The following is a 27,381-nucleotide window of genomic DNA, read 5'->3' as shown; positions in this document are numbered from 1 at the left end:
CAGTGTCAACTCTTTGCCGCAGGGTCCTGGGGATCTATGACATGGATTCCAAAAGCCCACTGCTGAGGGGACATGGCCACTCCCACCCCCCTGACTGTGTCCCAGAGCAGCTCTGGGGCAGAAGTAAACTTGGACCCAGGGGACATGGCTCTTTACCTTTTTACAGTCTATTAGAGGAGGATGGGGCCCAGCATCAGCTGGTTCGTTGCCCGTCATGCAGATGAGCACACTGGGGCCCAGGGAGAGTTGTGTCCAATATCACCCTGCCTTGTGGTACAGGCCACCGGCCTTGGACCTGTGATTAAACATTGTCCACAATTAATTTGGGTTTATATCTCATGATACACTCCATAAAGTTCAGTCAGACATCTTCTTTTTCTTCTCCCCTGCCTAACCATCAGACAAGCCAGATCTTGTAACTAAACGAACCAACAGCTGGCAGTGTTCAGGTGACTTTGCAATGCCCTTATTTTGTTATTGATAAACTAATGCACATAGCAGATTGGCCTGGAACTGGTGACTGGGAAACATTTTAACCCTTTCTTTCCTTCCTCTCTATCACAAAGACTTAAAACACACTTCATGCAATCACAGAAAGAGTTCATAGACCAGGATATAGGGCTTCAAAGGCCTCTATCTTATTTAATCATCTGAATATAGTTTAAAGGTAGAGATGGTAATAATACTAGTATTCTAGACTGTTTTGGGAAGCCAATTAATGTGAATAAAGGGTCAGAGTTAAAGGATATTGGAGGAATGCAGTTTTACTGCTCTGAGGTAGGTTTCAAGACTTGAGCCAGACTCAGGGATCATCGTCCTGATACTGGGGGTAAAGTGAGGAGAATATGAATGGGTATGTCTCACATGCTTAGAAAATCTTTCTTCCCTGTATTTGTTGAAAAAGCATGTTGCAACTTAAAAAAAAATACCTATACACTTTTTTTTTTTTCCTGAGATGGAGTCTCATTCTGTCACCCAGGCTGGAGTGCAGTCACTTTGGATTGATCTTGGCTCACTGCAACCTCTGCCTCCTGGGTTCAAGGTTCAGGTGATTCTCCTACCTCAGCCTCCTAAATGGCTGGGATTATAGGCATGCACTGCCATGCCCAGCCAGTTTTTGTATTTTTGGTAGAGACGGAGTTTCACCATGTTGGCCAAACTTGTCTTGAACTCCTGGCCTCAAGTCATCTGCTCACTTTGGCCTCCCAAAGTATTGGGATTACAGGGGTAAGTCACTGCACCCAGCCATAATACACCTTCATAAAAAGAACATTTTCCAGCTAATATTCAAATGACTGCATGTTGTTAGACTCTGAATGAATATTGTGTTAAAATATTTTATGTTTTCCTATTTACTAACTTACAGCTACAGATAAGAATATAGGCAAATTTAATCTCCTGTAAAAATTAAAAGGCAGTTCAAAGAGCAGAATTACATGGTCTACTCTAGACATTGCCCCTAGGTTGAGCAGAAGGGATTAGAGTTTTTTCTCTTTTTTCCATACAAATTTCACTGTAGATATTTTAGAAAGTATAGAAAGCCCCAACAAGGGGAAACCCACCCAACCCAATTTGAATATGTTGTTATCATTTCTTTTAGTCTTTTCTGGTGCATTTCTATGTAGCTATATCCTATCATACAAGCAATTTATTATCTTGCAATATAAAATGAAGGCATGACCTTTGAGCTGGCCTAGAAGTATGGGTTGATTTTTTAAAGTGGGTCCTGGCAGCAGGGCACATTCCAAGTGGGGAAGTAGGTTCATTATTTTCATTCATCCCAGGAGACTTTATTAAGGGCTTCTGTTGCTAGCACAGTGCTGGGTGCTGTGGGTGCAGAGGGGAGCTGGCCTTGGTTCCTGATGCCATGAGGTTTTCTGGCCAGGACAACTGCAGCACAGTGTGCTCAGGGCTGTGGCAGGTGAACACATGGGTTGGTGGGGGCTCAGAGGAGGAAGAAGCCAGGCAAGGGGTCTGGGGGTTTCCTTGGAGCCAAGATGTGGACAGATGTGGGAGGTAGTCAGGTGAAAGGTGGAGGGAATAGAGAAGGCGATGTCTCTGAGGCTGGAGCACCTGCCCAGGTGAGGCCTGAGTGTGGAATGTGCTGCGGGACATGGGGTGTGGAGAGGCAAGTCAAAGCCTCTCCGTGAGGAAGCCATAGGCTTTGCTGGGGAGTTTGGAGTACTTGTGGGTGCACTGGGGAGCCAGTGAGGGTGTTTTGAGCAGATCATATGGTGATGGGTAGTTTGTAGGCTTTGGATTGACTGGAGGCATAAATCTGAAGGCAGAGAGCCCAGTAGGGAGCCTGTTGCCATAATGAATCCAGGCAAGAGCTGGAGATTGCTTGAGCTAAAGCAGCATCACCAGTGGCCATGAGTGAACTGGGGTGGCGGGGTGGGCATGATGATCTAAGGAGACAGACTCCTAGGGAGAGAGCACAGCTTTGCGGGGCAGTGGTCACAATATCATTTATCCCTGGTCCCTTGTTGAGTAATCCAGTAGGTTCAGAGCAGTGCTGTGCCTGTCACTGCAGTGGGGAGCATGGGGTGAGGTACATTTGGTGGAGTGAGAATGGGTTTGGTCTTGGGGGGCCTACTGAGTTTGAAGTACACAGGGGCCTTTGAGTAAATCTGTGCAAAATTCAGCTGGAGACACAACACTGGAGCTTGTGTATCATCACAAGGTCGGTGTTCAGGAGCAGGACAGGAACACTCAGGAAGAAAAAGGCTACACTGAATATTAATGTGGAAAGGTAGACAAAATAGGATTATTTTTTCTTTTACATTCACTTGATACTGTTTTGTAGGTAAAGCCATTGGCATGCTCTCCCTGTAGACTTGCTATATTGGACAAGTACCAAACCTGATTCTGCCCCCTGCCATGTATGTGGACAAGCCTTATGTAATTAAATCAATCAGTTACCAGGACCTCAGTTTAACACGTAGTCCTGTTGCTAACCCATTATCTGTTGTAGCTGATGCTGTGTTGGTGGGGACTTTTAAACTACCAGGGGATTGTGGAGATTTTTCTTCTTTTCCTTTCCAGTCCCTTTTTTTCATACAAAGTTAATTGCAGATATTCTAGAAAGTACAGAAATCCTAGACAAGGGGAAACCCACCCAACCCAATTTTAATATGTTATCATTTCTTTTAGGTTTTTTTGGGTGATTTCTATATAGCTATATTGTATTGTGCAAGCAATTTAGTATCTTGAAATACAAAATGAAGGCTGGCCTAGAAGTGTGGGTTGATTTTGCAAGTGGGTCCTGGCAGCAGGGTACATTCCAAGTGGGGAACAAATCACACAAGTGGAGGTGAGCTGGCTTAGGGGTGAGTGCCTAGCTGACTTCGGATGTAGACTAGATTTGGGGAAGTTTAAATGGGATGCAAGCCTGGAAATGTATAATGGGACAGCAGATGAAAATGTTTAAAATCTTAAGTCATTGAGTTTGTTCTCAATATTTTGAAAACTCTTTATCCCTTTTTGTCACCATCCCATTTGCTAACCAGAAGTCCAACATGATAACATTCGTGATGTAGAAAAACTAATTCATCACTGTGACTTGTGGGTGAGGGTGGGAACAGGGCGGGTGTTGACATATTTAGTTTAAGAGATTTGTTGGAAAAGTAACATTTTTGCTTTTGTCTTTCTTCCATTCCTCCATCTCTCCAGGAGAATATGAAAGTGTTACTCAGACTTACTTGTTTCATAGCTCTCCTGATTTCTTCTCTGGAGGCTGGTAAGTTAACTATTTCTTTGTTTTCTTGTCTGCTAAGAAAATCTGTTATTTAGAATACATGAAGTACCTTCCCTAAGAGAGTCATTTCTCATACTCGTTTCTGTTGAATCCCTGGGCAGAGAGCCTCCTGGTCATAGACCTGTACTGCTGGAAGTTCCTCCTAGCATCTTCCTCTTGTTCTTTCACATATAGACTGGGAAACTGAGGCGCAGTGAGGTTAAGGGCCCTAGGATATGTAGATAGTTTTGGAGCAAAAACTAAAATCTAGGTCTCCAATCTAAGTCCAGCCCTCTTTCCACTTGGCTGTTATTTGAAAGTGTGATACAGGAAATTCTGACTTTCATTTGGATGAGATATTACGCATACTTTTTATGAACACTCAGTTGGAAGTCATCAAGATACAGTTCTTTTTCTTGTTCTTTCCATTTCTTCATTTTCTCTTACCGCTTCTCTGTGTGCCAGATGTTAAGTACTGGGGATACAGCAGGGAATAGTCCAGATGGAAATACCTGCCTGCATAGGGTTTATATTCTTGTAGAAGAGAGAGATAACAGATAAGTAGATATATGTTGTGTCATATGATGACAAATATAGGAAGGAAAAACAGAGTATAAGATTTTGGAATTAGAGTGGGCAGAAGATTAATTTTTTGTGTGTGGCCAGAAAATGCTCACTGAGTAGTTGACTTTTGAGTGACCTTAAGGAAGGGGAAAAGAGAGCTATTTGGATATCAGATTGGGGTGTGGAAATATTCCAGGCAGCATGTGCAAAGGTCCATAGGCTAAGAGTATTTGGCATGCTTTTGGAATAAAAATATCAGTGTGGCTGGAGCATAGTGAGAGATGGGGGAAGTCATAAGGAACCAGGCTATCTACATAATAGGGAGATGGCAGAGGGTTGATTATGTAGAATGTTGCACCCTTTCTTAGGGTCTTGACTTGTAGTCTGGCTGAGATGGGAAGACTGCAGAGTTCTTTGTTCAAAACCAGAGAGGTGATCTGACTGATGTTTTGATTCGTGTTTTGAGAATAGATCCAAGGGAGCCAAAGAGAGAAATAGAGAAGCCAGTTAAGACTTAAGCCATGATGATGGCTTTTTCTAAACAAGAAATGTTGAATGGGTACCCTCCTTGTCAAAGGGTAGCAAGGAGAAGTGGGAAGTAGTCAAATTTTGAAATGTTTTGGGAACAGAACCAAGAGGGATTTGGAGTTGGGCCAGATGTGAGGTGTGAAGAAAAGAGAAGAATCAAGAATGATCTCAGGGAATTTTGGCCTGAGCAAATGCAAGGTGAAATTTCCATTGATGGGATAGGGAAGATCAGGTTTCCATACTGGACATGTTAAGTTTAGCTGTCCATTAGATGTTTAAATGGTAACTTTGACTAGGCAGTCTGCAGTCTGAGGGAGAGGTCTGAGTTGAATATATAAAATTGGAGACCTCAGCAAGTGGCTGGTATGAGAATCATCAGACTGAATGGGATCATGGAGTGTAGTTAGGAAAGATAAGACTTTAAGGACTGAGCCAGAGATTGTCTTAAATTTCTTGGTCCAATAAGTAAGTTTTCCCCCGTTTGCTGAGGGGCTCTATGTGTGTTGGAGCATACCTTCAACATTAAGGCTGTTTACAGCTTTGCCTTAGCTTTCATTTCCTGCTTTTGTATGACCTCAGAGTCATCCAGAAATGAGAGCCTCATGCCTTGTCTGCAGTTTCCTGGGCATGCACACAGCCCTGCATACATGGGCCTCTTTCTAGGTTCCCCAGGAATGTGTCAGAGCTTTTCAAAGCCCTCTGGTGGTTATGGCTCTGGTATTGCAGCCTTAGGCAGTTGTAAAAAAACAACACTGAGTTTTTCCAGCAAACATCTTGGGGATAGTGCTTTTCCTGTGGAGCTCTTGGTGAGGTCAATAACACCACCACCCTATGAACATTCCTTTGAAGACCTGCCGTTCAGGTCAAAGAGTGGCAATGCTTTGGGAACCGGACTTCCTGAGGAGCTCCAAAACTTCTCTGTTCTTGCACACCTGCTGGTTTTCAAAGCCTTTGTGTCTGCAAAGGTCCTGATACTCATGGCTGTTGTAGAGCTAGGAAAAGTAGGATGGGAGTCATTTAAATTATAAAGTTACAAACTCTGCTAATCTACTCTGATTTGGCGTGTTTCTATTTATTTCCTTATGTTTCTGTTTATTTCCTTATTTTCTAATAAATGCTTTTCTGGTTATTATAAGCCTGTGATTTTTTGAAAATTTTTTGCCAGTCTTTTTGTTGCCTTTATTGAGGAATGATTTATGAGACTCTCATTTCACCATATTGGAATGGAAATTCAATTTCACCATATTGGAATTGGAAATTCTATTTCTTTGAATAAAATATTGTATTAATAAATACATATAGGGCAATTTAGGCTATCTGTTTCTTCTTGGGGGAGCTTTAGTGTCTAGAGAATTTGCTCATTTCATTTATGTTATTAAATTCATTGTCATAACATTGTTTATAATATTCCCTCACTACCGTTTACAAATTATTTTAATAAGAGATGTCATCTCTTTTTTCTTTTCTTGATTAGTCTAGATAAATATTTATTAATTTTATTGATTTTATGAAAGAACCAGCTTTTGGTATCTCTGGTTTTTCTTCATTGTTCTTGTTTTCTATTTCGTTGATTTGCTCTCTGATCTACTATTTTCTTACTTCTTCTGCTATATTAATCATGTTTTTTATTTCCTATATCTTACCATATTTTGACATTCTAGAAGCTCTTTCATATCTAAGGAGGTGCTGCCCCTCCCAAGGGCTAAGCAGTTCCTAAGTGTGTTGTGAACAGCTTACATGGAGTGTCCTGCCCTTCATGTGAGACTGTCTGACCCAAGACTGTGCCCCACTCATCTCCTTATCCAACAACTCTCATACCCCAAACCAATATTACCCCAGCCTCAGTCAACCCAGGGCCAGGTACCAGAGAAGCAGGAACAGACTCTATGCTCACAGCCTGCAAAAATGGTTCAAATGGGCCAGTCTGAAGCTGTTTATGCTGTCCTGCCTTGCCTTTCCCACGGGAACCCCAGTAAAGACTCTGGCCTAGGCTTTCTTTTTGTTTTTGCCTCTGCCTTTGAACCCAGTCTGGTGAAGTCTAGTGATTTTCCTTGTGGTTTTGCATGGTATGGCATATCTCTTCTTTTCAAACCATTAAGTAATACAAATCTTTCAGTGGTATTAGTCTTTATTTTGTCACTCAGTCATCTTTGTAAATGAAGACCCAGGTATAGAATCTCTGCTTGCTGCTTACTTTGGATATACTTTGTCCTTATTCTATGTTCTTAAGGTAGAAGCTCAAGTCATCAATTTGAGATTTAAAAAAAAAATATGCATTTAATGCTAGCAATTTCCCTCTAAGTACTGCTTTCATTGAATGCCACAAGTTTTGATCTGTTACGTTTTCCTTATCATTCAGATAAAAATACTTTATAATCTTTTTTATTTCTTTTACTCATATTTAGAAGTATGTTAGTTTTCAAATACATAGGGATTCCTTAGATATCTTTCTGTTACTGATTTCTAATTTAATTCCATTGTCACCAGAGAATAAGTTTTGTCTAATTTGAATCCTTTTAAATTTATTGAGTCTTGGGTTATGCGGAAGAATATGGAAAATTTGCTGAGTTTTATGTGTGCACTTAAAAAACAATATAACGTTCTACTGTTGTTGGTTGGAATTTTCTGCAAATATCAATAGTGCCAAATTGGTTGATAGTGTTGTTCAAATCTTCTATATTGTGACTGATTATCTGTTTAATTGTACTGCTTCTTCTGTCAATCCTTGTGAGTGGGGTTCCTCTAGTTTCTTGCAGAACTAGTTTCTCTAGTTCTTACGGTTCTATCAGTTTTGCTTCATGTATTTTGAAACACTGTTGGCAGGTGCATAAACATTTAGTATTTTTGTGTTCCTGTTGATGAATGAATTCTTTATTTTTTATTTTTATTTTTTGAGACAAAGTCTCTCTCTGTCACCTAGGCTGGAGTGCAGTGGTGTGATCTTGGCTAACTGCAGTGGCATGATCTTGGCTCACTGCAGTCTCTGCCCTCTAGGTTCAAGCAATTCTCGTGCCTCAGCTTCCCGAGTAGCTAGGATTAAAGGTACTCACCACCATGCCTGGCTAATTTTTTTTTGTATTTTAGTAGAGACGGGATTTTATCGTGTTGGTTAGGCTGGTCTCAAACTCCTGACCTCAGGTGATCCACCCACTTTGGACTCCCAAAATGTTGGGATTATAGATGTGAGCCACCACACCTGGCCAACTTCTTTATTTTTATGAAATGTCCCTTTTCTCTTGTAATATTTTTACTGTAGAATCTACTTTGATAATATAATAGTCACTCAAGCTTTCACTAATTACTTTTTATTAAGGCATAGTTGACAAAATCATATATATTTAAAATGTACACTGTGATGTTTTGGTATATGTATATATTGTGAAATGGTTACCCACAGCTATTTAATCTAACTTTCTTTTCATGAGTGTTAACAAGGCAAATCTCTTTTCTTTTCTTATTAATCTATTTTTATCTTTATTTATAAACTCTGTGTATGTAGATATATGTGTTTATGTTAGGTACTACATAGTTGGGTCTTTCTTTAGCCAACTTGATTATTTCTGCCTTTCAATGAGAGTGTTAAGACTATTTGAAATTTTAGTGTGATTATTCATATATTAGGGTTTAATTCTGGGATCTTGCTATTTGGTTTTCTATTTGTCCCATCAATTCTGTTATTTTGTTCTCTTTTTTGCTGCCTTTTGGATTAATTGGCATTTTTAGGATTCATTTTACTTCATGTGTTGGCTTATTAGTCATAAGTTCGTTGTGTATGTGCTTTTTAATGACTGATCTGGGGCTTAAATAGCTACCTCTAAGTTATTTCTGTCCGCCTTCGAGTGACCCTATATGGTTTCACATATAGTATACAAAGTTAAAATAGTATATACCCATTTCTCCTTTCTTAAACTTTGCCCTATTATTTCCATATATGTTACTTCTTTACTTGTTATAAACCTTATAACATTTTATTATTTTTTATGTAAATACTCAGTTATCTTTAAAGAGATTTAAATAAAAAGAAGGATGATCTTACAATTGTTCATGTAGTTAACATTTTTGTTGCTATTCATTCTTTCCTGTAGATTCATTTTCTTCTAGAATATTGTCCTTTCTGAAGGACTTAAGTATTTCTTGTAATGCAGGTCTACTGTTGATGACATTTTACAGCTTTTGCAAATCTGAAGAAGTCAGTATTTTTTTCTAACTTTTAAATATATTTTCACTGGGTATAGAATTCCAGGTAGACTTTTTCTTTCAATACCTTAACAATATTGTTTTACTATCTTCATGCTTGTACTGTTTTTGGAAAGAAGGCTGCATGATTTTTGTTTTTTTCCTCTGCAATAATTGTGTCATTTCTCCCTGGCTACATGGAAGATTTTATCTTTGTTACTGGTTTTAAACAATTTGATTATTATGTGTTTGGAGTAACTTTCTTTATGTTTCTTTTGCTTGGGGTTCACTGTGATTTGGAGGACTATGTATACATCATTTTTATCACATCTTGAAAAACTTAAAATACGTTTACTGTTTTCGTTTTTCTTCTTCAGTGATTTGTATTACATGTATTGAAGTCCTAAGCTAAATAATTCCCTGTCGATTTTATTCTGTTATTTTCTTCTCTGTGCTTAATTTTGGATCATTTCTAGTGCTGTGTCTTCAAGTTTACTCATGGTTTTTTGTTTTGTTTTGTTTTGTTTCGTTTTGTTTTCCCACAGTATCAAATCTGCCATTGATCCCATCCATTGGTTTTTGTAACTCAACATTGTTGTTTTCATCTCTAAAAGTTTCTTTTTAAATCTCTTTCATGTCTTCACTAATCATGTTTGATCTTTCCTCTAGCATCTTTAATAAATGGAATACAATAGTAATAAACTATTTAAATTTTTTAACTTATTAAGTCTATTGTCTCTGTCATTTCTGGGTCAGTTCTGATTGATTGATTTTTTCCCTCCTTATCATTGGTTGTATGTTACTGCTTCTTTTTTTTTTTTTTTTTTTTTTTGAGACGAAGTTTCGCTCTTGTTACCCAGGCTGGAGTGCAATGGCACGATCTCGGCTCACCGCAACCTCCGCCTCCTGGGTTCAGGCAATTCTCCTGCCTCAGCCTCCTGAGTAGCTGGGATTACAGGCACGTGCCACCATGCCCAGCTAATTTTTTGTATTTTTAGTAGAGACGGGGTTTCACCATGTTGACCAGGATAGTCTCGATCTCTTGACCTCGTGATCCACCCGCCTCGGCCTCCCAAAGTGCTGGGATTACAGGCTTGAGCCACCGCGCCCGGCCTATGTTACTGCTTCTTTGCATGCCTAATGATTTTTCTGGATGTTAGACATTGTGAATTTTACTATGTTGGGTGCTGGATATTTTCATATTCCCCAAAATGTTCTTGAGCATTGTTCTGCCACATGACTGTTATTGGAAATAGTTTAATCCTTTCGGGTCTTGCTTTTAAGCTTTATTAGGATCAGGAAAAAGTTTATTCTAGGCCTAATTTCCCCCAATTACTGAGTCAGAACCCTTCTGGGTACTCTGAGGCCTTATCATTAATGAGGCTGTTGAGAACAGCATTTCCAGCATTGGGCGTTCTCCAGGCGTTACTCCCTCCAGTCATTTTGGCAATTGTCTCTCTAGCCTTGAGTCATTTTCTTACATTCTTGCACTGACTGTTACTCAGCTGAAAAACTGGAGGAGACTCTCAGGTATCCTCAGACTCTCTCCCTGTCCTCATTCAGCTCTAAGTACTTGGGTACTCTGTTCTGCAAACTTGGTCTACCCAGGTTCTCAGCTTCATCTCAACTCACTGGGCTTTGCCTATGTTTCTTCTCAGCAATGTCATAGCCTGGCTATAATTTTGGACGATGGGAGGGCTCACCTCCTTTTTTCCTCATCTTTATGGGGTTTCTGTCCTTTGTTTTCTGATGTTCAGTGTCTTGAATAGTGTTGTTTCATATATGTTGTCCATTTTTTAGTTGTTCATGTGGGAAGGTAAATCCAGTTTCTGTTGCTCCATCTTGTACTGAAATACATCTCTCTCCTTCTACATTCTCCCCACTTTTTAGATGAGTAAAAAGGGGGTGAAGGGGGTTACATAACTTGCCAAAGGCACAGCACACAGGCAGTGAGTGACACAACTGGACTTGAACATGCTTCTCAGACTCCCAAGACAATGCTCTTATCACAAGGCTGTAAAGCTTTTATATGTAATGTGAATTGATGTATTTAATAATCGACATATTTCTTTGTAGATATTAAATTCAGAGATGCTAGCAAACTTTATCTATAAATTTCTTATCCCCTTCTCCCTTTTAAAGATAAATGCAAGGAACGTGAAGGAAAAATAATTTTAGTTTCATCTGCAAATGAAATTGATGTTCGTGCCTGTCCTCTTAACCCAAATGAAAACAAAGGTACCATAACGTGGTATAAAAATGACAGCAAGACACCTATATCTACAGAACAAGCCTCCAGGATTCATCAGCACAGAGAGAAACTCTGGTTTGTTCCTGCTAAGGTAGAGGATTCAGGACATTACCATTGTGTGGTAAGGTAAGAAAGGAATTAGTATGTTACAAACATGCGTTCTGGGTTTCTGTAGTCATTAAGGACAAAAATACTTTTAATAATGCTCAATTTACCTATTTTATTTTAGAAATTCATCTCACTGCCTCAAAATTAAAATAACTGCAAAATTTGTGGAGAATGAGCCTAACTTGTGTTATAATGCACAAGCCATATTTACGCAGAAACTACTCATTGGAGGAGATGGAGCACTTGTCTGCCCTTATCTAGAGTTTTTTAAAGATGAAAATAATGAGTTACCTAAAATGCAATGGTATAAGGTAATTTTATTTTAAATATGATATTTCACTTTTCTGGAAAATAATATAGTTCCCTGGACAATAGGATGAATCTGCAAAGTATCTTTTTATTTTGCATATTGTTTTATCTTTAATGGTGTAACTTAATAGAGAATCTAAAAAGAATTGTAAGAGTGCATTCACTTTATTTGAAGCTTAACTAGAAACTTACTTGCTATTGTTTTTATTTAATTTAATAAGATGTATTTTAGAAAAGTAACAGAAATAGATGTTTAAAGAGAAGGCTGACTATAAACTTAAGGTATTTAAGATATAACTATTACAAAATACATTATGTGTATTTTCCTAAAGATATGGTCTTCAAATAACCTGCTAGTTTCCATAACTGTCTTAAAAGTGGGTTGACTTGCTTTCCATGGAACACACCATGTTTTGGTACCTTTAATCTACCTAGTCTGGTGGGACTTAAATGGGGAATCATTTTGTAGTGCTTAAGACATACTAAATAAATCATATCAGTGAAGAAATGAAGTGCAGTATTGTTAGGAAACTATATAGTGTTAACGTTTTCTTTCAAACATGTTTTTCTTGCAAAATAAATTGGTCTTCACTTACTTTCATAGCACAAGGCTCACAGACTTAAAAACTTAATGTCATAGGAATATACTTAACTGTTTCCAAAAAACCAATATTAAAATTTACTGTATGTAAGGAACTTTTCCAGTCACTTTCTAAATATATAGCATTTGCTAATGTGAAAAAAATGGAGTTCCTTTGGCTGGTAGATTGGGAAAAGTTACTAATTGGTTTTCAATGTTTCTCTCTCCCTTTATCTAGGATTGCAAACCTCTACTTCTTGACACTATACATTTTAGTGGAGTCAAAGATAGGCTCATCATGATGAATGTGACTGAAAAGCATAGAGGGAACTATACCTGTCATGCATCCTACGCATACTTGGGCAAGCAATATCCTATTACCCGAGTAATAGAATTTATTACTCTAGGTGAGTCATAGTTCCAGCCCTAGAAGGTTTAGATCTGGGAAGGCCCAGAGACTGTGATTCTAATATTACTTTCATTGTCCATAAAGAAACTAAATCCAAGACGAGCTCAATGATAACACAAAAGTCAGGTGGCTTTAGTTTTGTTTTGGTGTTACTAAATACTATGTAATGTTTTCCATTCCTGCTTCAGATGTAGTGCTAACTAAATAGAGACATTATGAGCTGTGTTTTCCAACCAATCTAAGAGGGTTGTTCTTTGGCATGGCTAAAAATGGTTCTTACTGAAAGCTCTGGGGCTCCCTGTGGCTGGTATATGGGAATGTTCTGTACTTAGGGAGACTCGGTGAGTCTCAGTGTTTAGCAGCAAGCATCAGTGTGGACACTAATGAGCTTTAGAATAAGTCACATTTCCAGAATCTACCTCCTGTTCTTTCTGCATTAGCTATTAACCTCTCTAAGCCTGTTTCCTCCTCTGTAACAAGATGATGCAATCTCCCTATCTTATTGGGAAGATTAGAGATATGGAGTATACTAAACTTGTGTGCCTGATGCAAATAAATGCTTGGTGCTAAACAACTATGCAATTAACAGGTGTGTGGTGATTGTTCTTGTTAATTTTCTTGCGTCTTTCAATTCTGCATTAACCATGTTTCATATTGAAAACCATAACACACAAAATGAAACAAAGTGCACAAATTACCTGGGGACAGTCAGATTGCTCAAACTTTTTGTAAATATTGAGATTTTTGTAAACTTTATGTAACATAAGAAGAGATATTTCAACCAGAATTTTTTTTGCAGGTTAAATGGGTGTCTATTAGTAGTTATGCTGGGACAACAGATATAAATTGGGAATATCTCAAACAAACTCATAATATGATCACCCTATAAATGGCTTCACTTTTCCTGTTATATAATACTTTATTTTCCAAAGAATAATTTTATTAAATAAAAATAAATTCCTTGCCATTGTCCCACAAGCATCAGTGAATCTTAATTTTCGTTTGTATCAAACCATGTTACTGAGATTTTAGTAGCCTGTGTCCTGTCATTGTGGAGCTCTGCTCTCTCTTTCCAGAAACATAGCAAGCAAACCAGCAAGTAGAGCTCGAGAGAGAACTGGGCACTGGGGAATATTTAAGCTTGGTTAAGTGTATTTTAGATACACTCTGTTCCTTTTTTCTGATCCCATTTGTAGAAACAATATACTCTACTTGGGGTGAGGTAATATTTTGCTTTCTTCCCAAGACCTGCCCCAATGATGCCTAGTGCTTTTTGTTTACTCGAGGATTCAAAAATACTTATTGAGCACTCACTATGTCTCAGGAACTGTTATAGGTATACATTAGGGAATGAAAGAGATAATATCCTACCTTCATGGTGTTCACTTTTTTTTTTTTTTTTGACTGGTGGAATACTGAGTGATCAAATTTATAATTTCTCATAGTTTTTTTCATGGCCACAGATCAACCCCTGAAGCCAATCTTTTCATAAATAAGTCAGATTAATTTCTGGGGCTCCTTGATACTTTTGGGGCCTATTTTAATAAATTGCAGTATTGTTCTATAACCCTGCAGTTGTCTCTATTGAGTCATTACCACAGTTATTAAACGCAAAGGGTCTAGTACTGACTAGCCCTGCTGGCCAGTAACACCCAGTTCAAGGAAGTGACTATTCTTGCCTTTCCTGACGTGCTTTCACTTAAGAGATGCACTTGTCTGGGGACCGAGGGTCCTGATGATGTGTGTGTTTTTCAGTAGCACCTCACTCTATGGGTTCAGAAGGTCTAGCTCTGCCCCAGGGTTCACAGTGTGCTGTGGCCTCTGCCTCAGCTTTCTTCCTTCAGTTCCTCCCTCCTGTCTCCTGGCATATGTGCTTTGAATACTTGATGGAGTATCTGGCCAGAAGTCATTTGGTATATTTTGCTAAGTGTTGTTATCACTTGAGATTCTGATCTATAAGAGACTGACAAACTCTATGGCTGTTTCTCTTTCAGAGGAAAACAAACCCACGAGGCCTGTGATTGTGAGCCCAGCCAACGAGACAATGGCAGTAGACTTGGGTAAGTGGGCTCTAGCTAGGTGATAGTGGAATCAGTTTTTTTTTTTTTTTTAACATAAGAGTAAGAAAAATTGTATCTTTACTGTATATAACCTAAGCCATTTATTGAATATATCTATAATTTGAGGGAAAGTGACACAAATTATATCTTAATTTTTTGCATTTCTTGCCTTTATGACAAACATCTTACCATGTCTGATATCTCCACTGCTACTTTTTTATGGACATTTTACCATGCAAACACCAGCCAGACCCCAAGGTCAAAAGGCCTAGGAACCAGAAATGCCATTGACTGGTAAAGCATTGGCTTTCTCTTGACCAGAGCCAAGCTTTGAGTCAGAAGAGTAAGGCTACAGGCCCCAAAGATGTTAGTCATTCTAGAAAAGTACTTTTCAACGTTACTGGACATTTTTTATTCAAGAATAAAGAAAGAACCCCACAAGCATCTAGTTCTGCACTGTTCAATGCAGTAGCTACTAGCCACATGGAGCTATGGATATGTAAAATTAAATTAAGTTAATTGATTCATTTTGTTAAATTAAAAATTGGTTTCTCTGTCACATTAGCCATATTTCAAGGGCTTAATAGCCACATGTGACAAGTGACTACTGTATAGACAAGCACGAATATAGAACATTTCCATCATCACTGAAAGTTCTATTGGAAACCACTGATCCAGAGAGAAAACATGATTCTTTGTGTTAGAGGACCCAAAATAGGCTGGCCTTGGAATTGTCTTCTGTAATAGTAACTACATGACAGCAGTCAAGAACCATGCAGAGGTTAGAAGGTACATGTTTGTGATCTGTGAATTCCATACTTGGCTAATACTGTACTTGTTTTTATGGTGGGAGGTGGTAGAAAAACATTCTCAGAAGGAAACAAAGATGTCAAAACTCAAAATTAAATATGGGCCGATAGACTCCAGAACAGTGTTTCTTTACCTTTTTTTTTTTTTAATTGTTCTCCTTTAGAGACTAAAAAGTCTTCTTCCACCTAATTCTTTTAATTCTTTTTCCTGTCTTCAAATTTCAGTACCACAGCTATCTTTTATATCTGCTGATATGCTGTGGCCCCTTGGAGTGCCACAAACTGTGTAATATCTAAGGTTTTCTTGCTCCTTCCCCAAGAACCAGTTTTTGCCCTGCTGGCCACTGCCCTGTTGAAAATGCCTGCTCCGGAAGTGTGTAATTCAGAGCTCTGTCACCTAGGCTGCATTGATCTTCCAATCTTAAAAAGAAAAAAACTTCAAATTAGGAAATAGTTATTTTAATGTATTATATTGACAGTGGATCAGAAACATAGTACCCTGTCATAAGTTGACCCTGAAGGGTGTTAAACAGGCATTCTGTAAGATCCAATACCAATTACTCATAAAGTGACTTAGAAACATAGGAATTGAGAGATAATTCCTTAACTTAATAAATAACATCGGTGCAAGCCAATAGTCACCAACATTCTTAAAGGTGAAATACTACAGACCTTCTCACTAAAGTCAAGAGCAAGACAAAGATGCCCACGTAACCAGTATTACTGAACACAGTCTAGAAGTGCCTAGTAACACAATTGAAGGAAAAAAGCAAGGTATGCTTACCACAAGAGAAAAAAGACATTTTTCTTATTATTTACAGATCTCAGGAAAATAGCTGGGAAAAAGTAGAATTAATTTTATATTAATTAGTCGGATGGCAAATTAACATTTAGAATTAACATTCTAAAATATAAGGCTTATTTAGCAATAAGCAACTAGAAAACATGATAGGAAAACAAACTATTTGTACCAGTAAATGTCTTAGAAGCGTCTGTAAAATATCTTAGAAAAATTTTGAAAATATGTGGAATTCATAAGAGAGGAAAAAACTCAAAAAACCAAAACCCTGACTATAAGTCTCAGAAAAACTGAGATTTAAAGCATGCATCCCTGTGGGCACGGTGGCTCACACCTGTAATCCCAGCACTTTGGGAGGCCAAGGGGGATGGATCGCTTGAGGCTAGGAGTTTGAGACCAGCTTGGTTAAGATGTTGAAACACTGTTTCTACTAAAAATACAAAAATTACCGGCATGGTGGTGCACACCTGAAGTTCCAGCTGCTTGAGAAGCTCAGGCATGAGAGTCACTTGAACACAGGAAGTGGAGGTTACCGTGAGCTGAGATCACGCCACTGCGTTCCAGCCTAGGTGACAGAGCAAGACTCTGCCTCACTAAAACAATGCAATTAAATAATAGATAGAGGCATAACAGTTTTTAAAAGCAAGGCCGATGAGCACCAAGCTAACAAAAAGCATATTGATTCACCATGAATTCAAGAAATGTAGATGAAAATTTAAGGGACATTTTCTTCTCTCAAATGGCAATGTCTAATCAAAAATACTTGTGATCAGGAGGTTTTGGCAGAAATCATGCTCATATACACTACTGGAGGGAGTGTGGACTGATATAGCCTCACTAAAGAGAGGGGCTTAGCTTTTAAGATACATTTCTTTAACTCAATCTTACTTCCAGATTTTAATACTTCAGAACATGTACAAACACCGATGTACAAGAATATTCATTAAAATATTAATCATAATAATGAAAAATTAAGAAATTGTGTTCATCAATAGGAAAATAGTTAGTCATAGTGTATACGTGTTATGGAGTACTAAGCAGCCGTGACAGTCTATTTTGGAAGACAAATCATGCGGGCCCAAATTCCCAATCCACAGTAATTACAAAATAGTAGGCAGTAAGACCTCATTTCAAAAATTGCATATTTTCACAGAGAAGGTAAGGAATGAGATACATAGCGTTACTAACGGTGGTTTTCTCTGGGTGATGGGTTTAGGGCAATTTTCCTTTTTCTTTGTGCATTTCTATATTTACAATTTTAATTCAATAGCTATTTATTAATCTAGATGGATCAGAAAAAAATCCATTAATGTTATGATTAAAAATACATGTTTTGCAGGATCCCACATACAATTGATCTGTAATGTCACTGGCCAGTTGAGCGACGTTGCTTACTGGAAGTGGAATGGGTCATTAATTGATGAAGATGACCCAGTGCTGGGGGAAGACTACTACAGGTATGTATGCTAAGAGTCATTCACAGTTTGATATTAAATCCTAGGTGATATTTTACATAACGTTGGTTTAATTTAAAAGCAAGTGTTAGGTGGCTGATTGGTCCTAACCTTTTGCTGTCCAGTTTCTTTTTTGGCTAAACTAAGCAGGATTTATAAGATCTTGAACATTTAAGGTAAAAAATACATGCCATTGTGATGCTAATTCCAGACAATTTAGAAGCCTTTCTCTTAAATTGTACATGTTGCATCATTTCAATGAAGCAATTATCTTTCATTATTATTTATGTTCCTTAAGTAGTTTAGAAGCCACTCATTAAATGGGCTCAAGAATCAGGCAATCCACTGCTGGGTTCCTACAACTCATCTATGGGACGAGGATCTCCTGGCTTCCCATGACCTCTCCTTCACGTCACCTGCAAAGCACTTTGTCATCTGCCCCAATCTCTTGTTTAATATGTTTTTCTTACTGCCCCATAGAGACCACAATGCATTTGTATACATTTTTTCTTTTTGGGAGTGGTAGTGTTTTGCTTTCTCTGCTACTGAGTCTGTTACTGACAGCGGTCTTGAGGTTGTAAAATCTCAGATTAGTATTGCCAACAGTCTGATTGTTTTGACTGTGATTGGGCAAAGTGATTATTTCAGCTGCAATTTATGTCACAAATAAGGAAATATACAGGGTATACATGTCTTATTTGTAGTTGATGCAATGTACTTACACAAATTTATTTGCTCTCTCTCTCTCTTGAGCAGTGTGGAAAATCCTGCAAACAAAAAAAAGAGTACCCTCATCACAGTGCTTAATATATCGGAAATCGAAAGTAGATTTTATGAACATCCATTTACCTGTTTTGCCAAGAATACACATGGTGTAGATGCAGCTTATATTCAGTTAATATATCCAGGTAAACAACAAGCTAATTGAAATGCAATTTTGTTTTACTGTAGTAAGATTCCATGACCTTGACATTTGCAATGCCATTTCCTCTGCTTAGAACACTCTTCACTTCCTCTTTACCTGGATAACGTCTATTCCTCTTTTACTACTCTGCTGAACTTTCTCTTCCAGGAAGCTTTTCTGTCCTGCTGCCTGCCCTTAACCCAGCTCTTGGCCCAAAGAGAGGAGGGTAGGGCCTCAATATGTACTTCTGTAGCACCAGATGTCACAGGATCTGTTGTACTTAGTTTTCTATCCTTAACTGTAAGTTCTCTGATGGTGGCAAGCATTTATCTTAGTAATCATTCTATTTCCACAGCTAATGGCAAGTTAGGTCTGGTACATTGTAGGTACTTAATGAATATATATATATATATATATATATATATATATATATTTTATGTACAATTATTTGTCAATTAAAATTTTTTATTTTATTTTTCTCCTCCTTCCCCATCAATTAAAATTTATATATATATTTTATGATTTAAAAATATTATATATATATACATATATATAATATTACATTTTAGGTTCTGGGGTACATGTAAAGAATATGCAGGATTGTTGCATAGGTACATACATGGCAATGTGGTTTGCTGCTCCCATCCTCCATCCCCTATATCTGGCACTTAATGAATATTTTTAAGTAAATGATTACATTGATGGATACGTAGGGTAAGACTAAATATCCACTTTCAACGAGGATATCAGATGTCACTTGGTTTCATGAACTGGTATAATAAAACATAACGCTGAAAGTATCTGTGAAACATTTTAAGGCAATTTTTGATTTAATTAAAAATAGGATGTTATAATTGCATATATAGAAGAATATCTGAAAGATCCTATAAATTAACTTCTATGTATGTTTAAATACTAGCAGCATATAAATAGAAATTACATTTAAAAGATAACATTTACAGTAGCATAAAAAGTCATCAAATTCTTAAGAATAAGTCTAGCAAAATCTGTTCAAGACTTCTCTAATACAAACTAAAAAATATTGAGATAAATTAGAGAAGAACTAAATGGAGGGATATACAATATTCATAGATTGAAAGACTCAATATTATGAAGATGTCAGTTCTCTCCCAAATGAATCTATGTGTTCAAAACAATTTCAATCAAAATCTCAGCAGTATTTGTGCAAGTGAGCGTCCGTGTTTGTATGGGTGTGTTCTTGTGGACACCTGTGAAAGTCATAGGGAATTTTAAAGGACCAAGAATAGTCATGGTGGTCTTAAATAAGCAAAATAAATTTAGAGGATTAATACTACACATGATCTTGTATGAAGCTACAGTACTTAAGACCGTAAATGTGAACTATCAATTGGGCCAGCTGGATATTTGTCTGGAAAATGGTATAACTTGATTTCTATTTTGTACCCAAATCATCTAAATTGGAAAAGTAAATAAAGCTTTTAGGTCCTCTTTTCTGGATGCTTACATGATTCCTGATATTTAGAAGGTACTTTCTTTTTCTTTCCTCTTTCTTATTCTCTAGCCTCCTCCACATCACCAACTCTATCTGTTCCCTGACTTCCTCTGAAATCATTGGACAACTAAGTAGAGAAGGAGGCTAGGAGAACGTTGAAATGTGAAACTTCCCTAAGCCTCTAACCTTTTCCCTTTCCGCCAGTCTTTGGCTTTACCCAATGGACTCTCTTACCTCTGGGAACTTTTGTAGGCTTTTGAGTAGGATTTTGACTTTTCCCTGTTTTACTGTGGAATGCTCTGTCTTGTGGTCTTTGGTATTTTTTCCCCCATATTATTGTATATTACGCTATTTAGGTAGAAACTTCACAGAATGCACCTTAGTTTTATATAATTCATACTGGATTGCTTTGTACATTAGTATCCATTACAAAGTGATAATAATGAAAGAGTTAATACTGTCTGAATGTAGGCCAGTTCCAAATATGGTCTCTCTGAAATGCAGATATTTAATTTACTGTGCCCAAATTTTTAATTCTTTTTGGTGATAATATTTTTTCTCTTCTTCTTTTTTTTTCTGTAGTCCCTAATTTCCAGAAGCACATGATTGGTATATGTGTCATGTTGACAGTCATAATTATGTGTTCCGTTTTCATCTATAAAATCTTCAAGATTGATATTGTGCTTTGGTACAGGGATTCCTGCTATGTTTTTCTTCCAGTAAAAGGTATAATTTTATATTTCATGCAGTATTTCTTGTTGGAGATAGGGGATAGTTAGGAGATATAGAAGATGACTAAGAAGGTTTTTACTTAAGTTCTGAAATGACAGATGGCATATATGAGAATAGCAGTTAGTCTTACACAGAATTATAGTTGTATAACTCATTAGGCTGAATGTCGTTGTTTTCTAAGTTCCTTTCTCAGCATTCATGTTGGTAGAATAAACAGGTATTTAAAGCATCTGTTTATAAATTCAGTTATGCAGAAGCCATTGGGAGACCTTGCTCTGTGACGGGTAGAACAGACACAGATCATATACCTTAATGAAAGAAATGAAATGACTAGCTCTTCATGCATCAGGGAGGCATTCTTTCTCTCTCTTTTTTTAAACTTCACACACACACAAAAGGAATACCAAAATATCTTAAAAAAAAAAAAAGAATGTATAGAATTCAGGGCTGAGACCTTTGGGGGAAACGAAGAGAGCAGGGAGACTTTAAGGATGGCTCCATACTAAGAGGATGTGAGGCAGCCACCACATAGAAGAACAAATTTGCAGTAAAACACAAGAAATGGAAACCTAATAAGAGATGAACACTTTTAAAAGGGATTATATTTTTGGTATTGTTGCTTCAAACATGCCATTGTATAAAAAAAGATTAATAGTTCATGATGTAATGAATGTTTGTGATATTGACTTTATCAAATCTCTTATTTTTGCCTTGTGATTCTAAATACATTATGTTTTTTCTTTAGCTTCAGACGGAAAGACCTATGATGCATATATACTGTATCCAAAGACCACTGGGGAAGGGTCTACCTCTGACTGTGATATTTTTGTGTTTAAAGTCTTGCCTGAGGTCTTGGAAAAGCAGTGTGGATATAAGCTGTTCATTTATGGAAGGGATGACTATGTTGGGGAAGGTATGCATGTAATGGAACAAAGTAAAGGCTTATTGTTGTAAAACTACTTACTAAAATCTGGATTCCATCTTTCTAGAAGCTTGTGACATAGGTGTATATGTTTCACAATTTTAAGAACCTTTTCAGAGGTGTATGATGATTTTTACATTTATTAAATACAAAGTATTTACTTCTCTCATATTTTGTCAGAGCAATAATTAAGCGATTTTCATTCAGTTTTGAAAAACTTAATAGCTAGTTAAATCCAATAGTTGCTTTACAACTGATACAACAAAACAGTAGTGGGAGAGATCAAATGATTTAATAATAAGTTTCTAAAATTCCAACGAAGTTTTCTGAGTTCTTAATAAAATATTTGTCTTTTGAGGGCCAATTTTTAAGTTAATCAATAAAATGGGAAGTTCACAGTGGGTCATGCCTATTATCTCTGCACTTTGGGAGGCCAGGGTGGAAGGATCACTTGAGCCTAGGAATTTGAGGCTGCGGTGATCCCAGATCACGCCACTGTATTCCAGTGTGAACAATAAAATGAGACCCTGTCTCTAAAAATAAATGAATAAATAAATAAATAAACTCCTTTAATTTTAAGTAAGGCAAGGAAAAGGTGTTAGGAGCCATAGGGTTGGAAAAAGCCATGGGGTTGTGTAGCTTTGGTTCAGAAGAGAATGATGATAAATAGAATTTTACTTACCGCATTGTGCTTCCTGTTTTTCAGATATTGTTGAGGTCATTAATGAAAACATAAAGAAAAGCAGAAGACTGATTATCATTTTAGTAAGAGAAGTATCAGGCTTCAGCTGGCTGGATGGTTCATCTGAAGAGCAAATAGCCATGTATAATGCTCTTGTTCAGGATGGAATTAAAGTTGTCCTGCTTGAGCTGGAGAAAATCCAAGACTATGAGAAAATGCCAGAATCTATTAAATTCATTAAACAGAAACATGGGGCTATCCGCTGGTCAGGGGACTTTACACAGGGACCACAGTCTGCAAAGACAAGGTTCTGGAAGAACGTCAGATACCACATGCCAGTCCAGCGACGGTCGCCTTTATCCAAACACCAGTTACTGTCACCATCTACTAAGGAGAAACTTCAGAGGGAGGCTCACATGCCTCTTGGGTAGCATGGAGAAGTTGCCAAGAGTTCTTTGGGTGCCTCCTGTCTTACGGCATTGCAGGCCAGGCTGTGCCTCATACTGACTTGTAGAGTTTATGGAATGTAACTGTATCTTCCTTTATCTCTGAGGTCACCTTTAATCAGATTGTTAAGGGACTAAGCCATGGCATCAATGGTAGGCCAGGGCACTTCGAAGTAGAGGGCTTGGGAAGATCTTTTAAAAAGGTAGTAGGCCGGGCATGGTGGCTCACGCCTGTAATCCCAACACTCTGGGAGGCTGAGGTGGATGGAGCACCTAAGGTCAGGATTTCAAGACCAGCCCAGCTAACATGGCAAAACTCCGTCTCTACTAAAAATACAAAAATTAGCTGGGCATTGTGGTGCACGCCTGTAATCCCAGCTACACGGGAGGCAGAGGCAGGAGAATTGCTTGAAACCGAGAGAGGGAGGTTGCAGTGAGCAGAGTTCATGCTACTGCACTCCAGCCTGGGCAACAGAGCAAGATGCTGTCCCTCTGCCCCCACAAAAAAGCAGTAAATGCCTTTTCTGAATGTTTGAACTGCCGAGAAAAGGCATGGAGACAGCAAACTAGAGGAAAGAGCATGCAGGAAATGGCCGCCATCTATAGATGGCTTTGTTAAGTCATCCACAGCCCAAGGGCGGGGCTGTGACTTGTCTGGGGACCCTGTAGAGTCACTGGCCCTGGAGTGGCTCTCCTGAGCAGCACAGCAGGCGCAGTGAGATTGACACCTCACTGAGGAAGGGAGACGTATTCTTGGAGAACGTTCCATTTGCTTGCATTTTCCACACACATCTCCAGCCAGAAGTTAGTTTCCAAAGACCGAATTTTATTGTACAGATCTTGAAAACTGTCACTTCAGTGAAAAAAGAGATTCTCCAGTATTTCAAGGATTTGAAGTTATCTTCGCTTTCCGCAGAAGAGAGAAAACTTTAAAAAGCAACGGTAGCAGGGAATTGATCCACTTCTTCATGCTTTCCTCCCTGGCATGACCATCCTGTCCTTCGTTATTATTCTACATTTTACGTCTTTGGAGGGACAGCTCCCTGGTGGCTTCCTTTCTCTTCATTGTCCCTGGCACAGCTAATGCATGAACCATCCTTCCTGGGATGCTGCTCTTCTGTCATCCCGCTCCTGCTGAAACACCTCCTGGTGGCTCCACCTGTTCAGGAGCTGAAGTCCATGTTCTCCTACCAGCTTCTCTCTCTCCAGCCAGACTCCCTGCTCTGTCTGCCAGCCTCCCCTCACTGTCCCGCTGTGTGAATTCCCAGGTTGGCCTCGTGGTCATGGCACCTGCCCCCAGCACTCTTCTGTCTTTGCTCTTGCCTGGCCCCTTCTTCCTCCTCTGCCTAGAAGGACTTCTCGCATTTTCTCTAGCTGATCAGAATTTTACTGAAATTCAGAACATCCCCCAATTCCACAGTTCCCAGGAGACTTTCCCTAAAAGGCAACTTTCTCTCCAGTCCTCTCTTTCCAGTCAGGTCCATGGCAGTGATGGCTGTGAGCATGTCATGGAGGCTGGTCTCTCTCCAGTTGGAATCACTGCCCTCTGTGGGAGAGGCTGTGGGTGGCTGTCTCTGTCCCCCACTGCCTTCCAGGAGCAATTTGCACAAGTAACATAGGTTTATATAGTGCTTTATTGTTAAAAAAAAATCCCCAATTATCTTAATTTTTGCAATTATTCTAATTTTATATAGAGAGAAAGTGACCTAGTTTTTTTTTTTTTTTTTTTTTTTTTATCACATTCTAAGTTCCATTGAACCCAGGACTTGAGCCTCCATTTCTGGCTTTTAGTCTGGTGTTCTAAGTACTTGACTTCAGGTCAGTAACTGTCCCCCTCACTCTACACTGGCACTTTTGTGAGAAGAAATGACATTTTGCTAGGAAGTGACCCAGTGTAGGAATGCTTTCATTTAAGACACCAGATTCCAAACTTCTGAATGTTGACATTTTCAAAAATTATGTTTAGATTTTACAAAAATTTCTTCTACTTTCATATGTTCTTTCCCTAAAGGCAAACATTTCTTCATCCATTGAAAATGAAAGCACTTCTTTTTGGTTATACACACACACACACATGCACACACACACACACACACACACACACACATATATATTAAATGGGATGACAGGCCTCAGAAGAATTGGAGAAACCCTGGAAAGTCACAAAGCCAAATTTGTATGCCAATGATTGCAGGACACAAGCACAGTTTTACTAGTTGTATGAATATGGACAGGCCTTCTGGTGTTTATATTTCTGGTATTTAATATGAGTGAACACAAATTTTATTTGGAATAATCATTTTCCTCCTAAACAAAAAGACCCTGAGTTTAAGTCTCTGACTCTTGCCTTTCTACTTGCTTTCTCCTGGGTGCACTCTGCGAACTCGAAGGAACAATGTTTCTCTGAAGCTGCTGTTCCAGCAGACAGAGCCTAGCTTTCATTTGGCACACAGACTATAGCCAGAAGCCCATGGAGCAGGGATGCCATGTCCTGAAAAGCCTATTAGATGCTTTACAAATTTAATTTTGCAGATTATTTTAGTCTGTCATCTAGAAAATGTATCAGCATGCATAGTGCCAAGAAAGCAAGCCAATTTAGAAACTTCGATTAGTGACAAAATTGGCCAGAGAGTGGGAGTGGTGAGGACCAAGAATTACAAGTAGCATGGCACCTGGAACTTAAGGAGAGACAAGAATCAATGGGTAAAACTGGGTGGAGGAGGGGCCAAACAGAAAAGTGCAAAGTCATTCCCCATCTTCCAAGGATTGGATTCTGGAAGAAGAAGCATCATTCCTAGTTCCCCCTGGACTTCTTTGACTTGCTGTCCCCCACCAAAAACAAAACAAAACAAAAAATCTTTAATGCCTTCCACATTAATTAGATTTTCTTGCATTTTATGGCAGTTTTTTTTAAGAGAGCTTAAGTGCTGAAGAAGAGTTTGCAAATGCAACAGAATATTTAATTACCAGTTGTTAAAACTGGTATAGCACAATTTATATTTTCCCTCTCTTGCCTTTCTATTTACAACATAACAAAAGGTATTGAGCCATATTTTAAATGACATTTTTGATAAATTATACTTGTAATGGTTAATGATGAAGGAGTTTTTAAAAATCTGTTTATATAATTTTGCCGCAGAAGCCAATTTTTTATATATTAAAACATCAAATTCATGTACAGCATGCATCATGGATCAATTGACTGTACTTGTTTTCCAATAAAAATTTCAAACTTTGTAATGATTGTTATCCTTGAAAATCTGTTACTTGTCCAGTTCACAGCTTACCTGCACATTCCCAGGCCTGAACAAGGTGAGGAGACCTTCTACAGAGAGTTCTTCTTGATGTGGGAAGGGGTGGGGAGGGGCTAGCAGAGGGGAGGGGAGTGGAGGTCAGAGGCTATTGCCTTTATAGTAAGCCCTAACTCCCTTCTTGTAGCTAAACTCAACTTCATCTGCTCACTTGCTTCTAAAATGGATTAAAATGTAAGCCTACCTCCTCACTGGGCAGGGCATTCTGAAAAAAGGCAGCAGCATGACAGAAACTTATAAATAAAGTCCCAACTTCCTGGGACAGAGCACCTGGGAAAAAAAGTTGGTTATGAGTTCTGCTGCAGCAGACTTAAACGTACATGCCCAGCAGCTCTGAACGGAACAATGGAGCACACAACTCAGCACTTGAGCTCTTATAAAGGACAGACTGTTTCCTCAAGTAGCTCCCCGACCCCCATATATCCAAAGAGTCACCTCATAAAAGAGAGCTCTGGCTGACATCTGGCAGGTATCCTGGGAGAAAGCAAAAGAAGAAACTGCCAGCAACCCTTACTGTTCTGCAGCCACTATAGGTGATCCCCAGGCAAGCAGGGTCTGGAGTGGACCTCCAGCAGTCCTACAGCAGAGGGGCCTGATTATTAGAAGGAAAACTAAGAAACAGAAAGAAATAACTTCATCATCAACAAACAGGATGTCCACTCAGAGACCCCATCTGAAAGTCAGCAAGTAAAAAGACCACAGGGAGATAAATCCACAAAGATGGGAAGAAACCAGCGTAAAAAGAATGAAAACACCCAAAACCAGAATGCCTCTCCTCCTCCAAGGGATCACAACTCCTCACCAGCAAGGGAACAAGGCTGGATGGAGAATGAGTCTGATGAATTGACAGAAATAGGCTTCAGAAGGTGAGTAATAAGAAACTTCTCTGAGCTAAAAGAACATGTTGTAACCCAATGCAAAGAAACTAGGAACATTGAAAAAAGGTTAGATGAAATGCTAACGAGAATAAATAGCTTAGAGAGGAATAAAAATGAATTGATGGAGCTGAAAAAGAACATGAGAACTTCACAAAGCATATACAAGTTTCAATAGCTGAACTGACCAAGCAGAAGAAAGGATATCAGATATTGTAGATCAACTCAATAAAATAAAATGAGAAGACAAGA

General features: G+C 38.4%; 1 protein-coding gene across 5 annotated transcripts in view; it reads left to right on the top strand.

The window, feature by feature from the left end:
* The window catches only part of IL1R1 (interleukin 1 receptor type 1), a 75,352-nt gene extending 49,169 nt beyond the window's left edge, over positions 1-26,183 (top strand). For all 5 annotated transcript variants that reach the window (XM_010333646.3, XM_074400626.1, XM_074400638.1 and 2 more), the window contains 10 exons: positions 3,673-3,739; positions 11,147-11,381; positions 11,485-11,674; positions 12,491-12,659; positions 14,656-14,721; positions 17,669-17,786; positions 18,540-18,691; positions 20,744-20,887; positions 21,639-21,806; positions 22,522-26,183. In XM_010333646.3, the coding sequence (XP_010331948.2) occupies positions 3,679-3,739; positions 11,147-11,381; positions 11,485-11,674; positions 12,491-12,659; positions 14,656-14,721; positions 17,669-17,786; positions 18,540-18,691; positions 20,744-20,887; positions 21,639-21,806; positions 22,522-22,928 (1,710 nt within the window). In that variant the 5' untranslated portion in view covers positions 3,673-3,678 and the 3' untranslated portion in view covers positions 22,929-26,183. The remainder of the gene's footprint in view (positions 1-3,672; positions 3,740-11,146; positions 11,382-11,484; positions 11,675-12,490; positions 12,660-14,655; positions 14,722-17,668; positions 17,787-18,539; positions 18,692-20,743; positions 20,888-21,638; positions 21,807-22,521) is intronic.
* Positions 26,184-27,381: the final 1,198 nt, after the last annotated feature.

This window comes from Saimiri boliviensis, chromosome 1 (genome assembly GCF_048565385.1).
Source record: "Saimiri boliviensis isolate mSaiBol1 chromosome 1, mSaiBol1.pri, whole genome shotgun sequence".
Classification (NCBI taxonomy): Eukaryota; Metazoa; Chordata; class Mammalia; order Primates; family Cebidae; genus Saimiri; species Saimiri boliviensis.
This window is presented reverse-complemented; position numbering and strand designations above follow the sequence as displayed.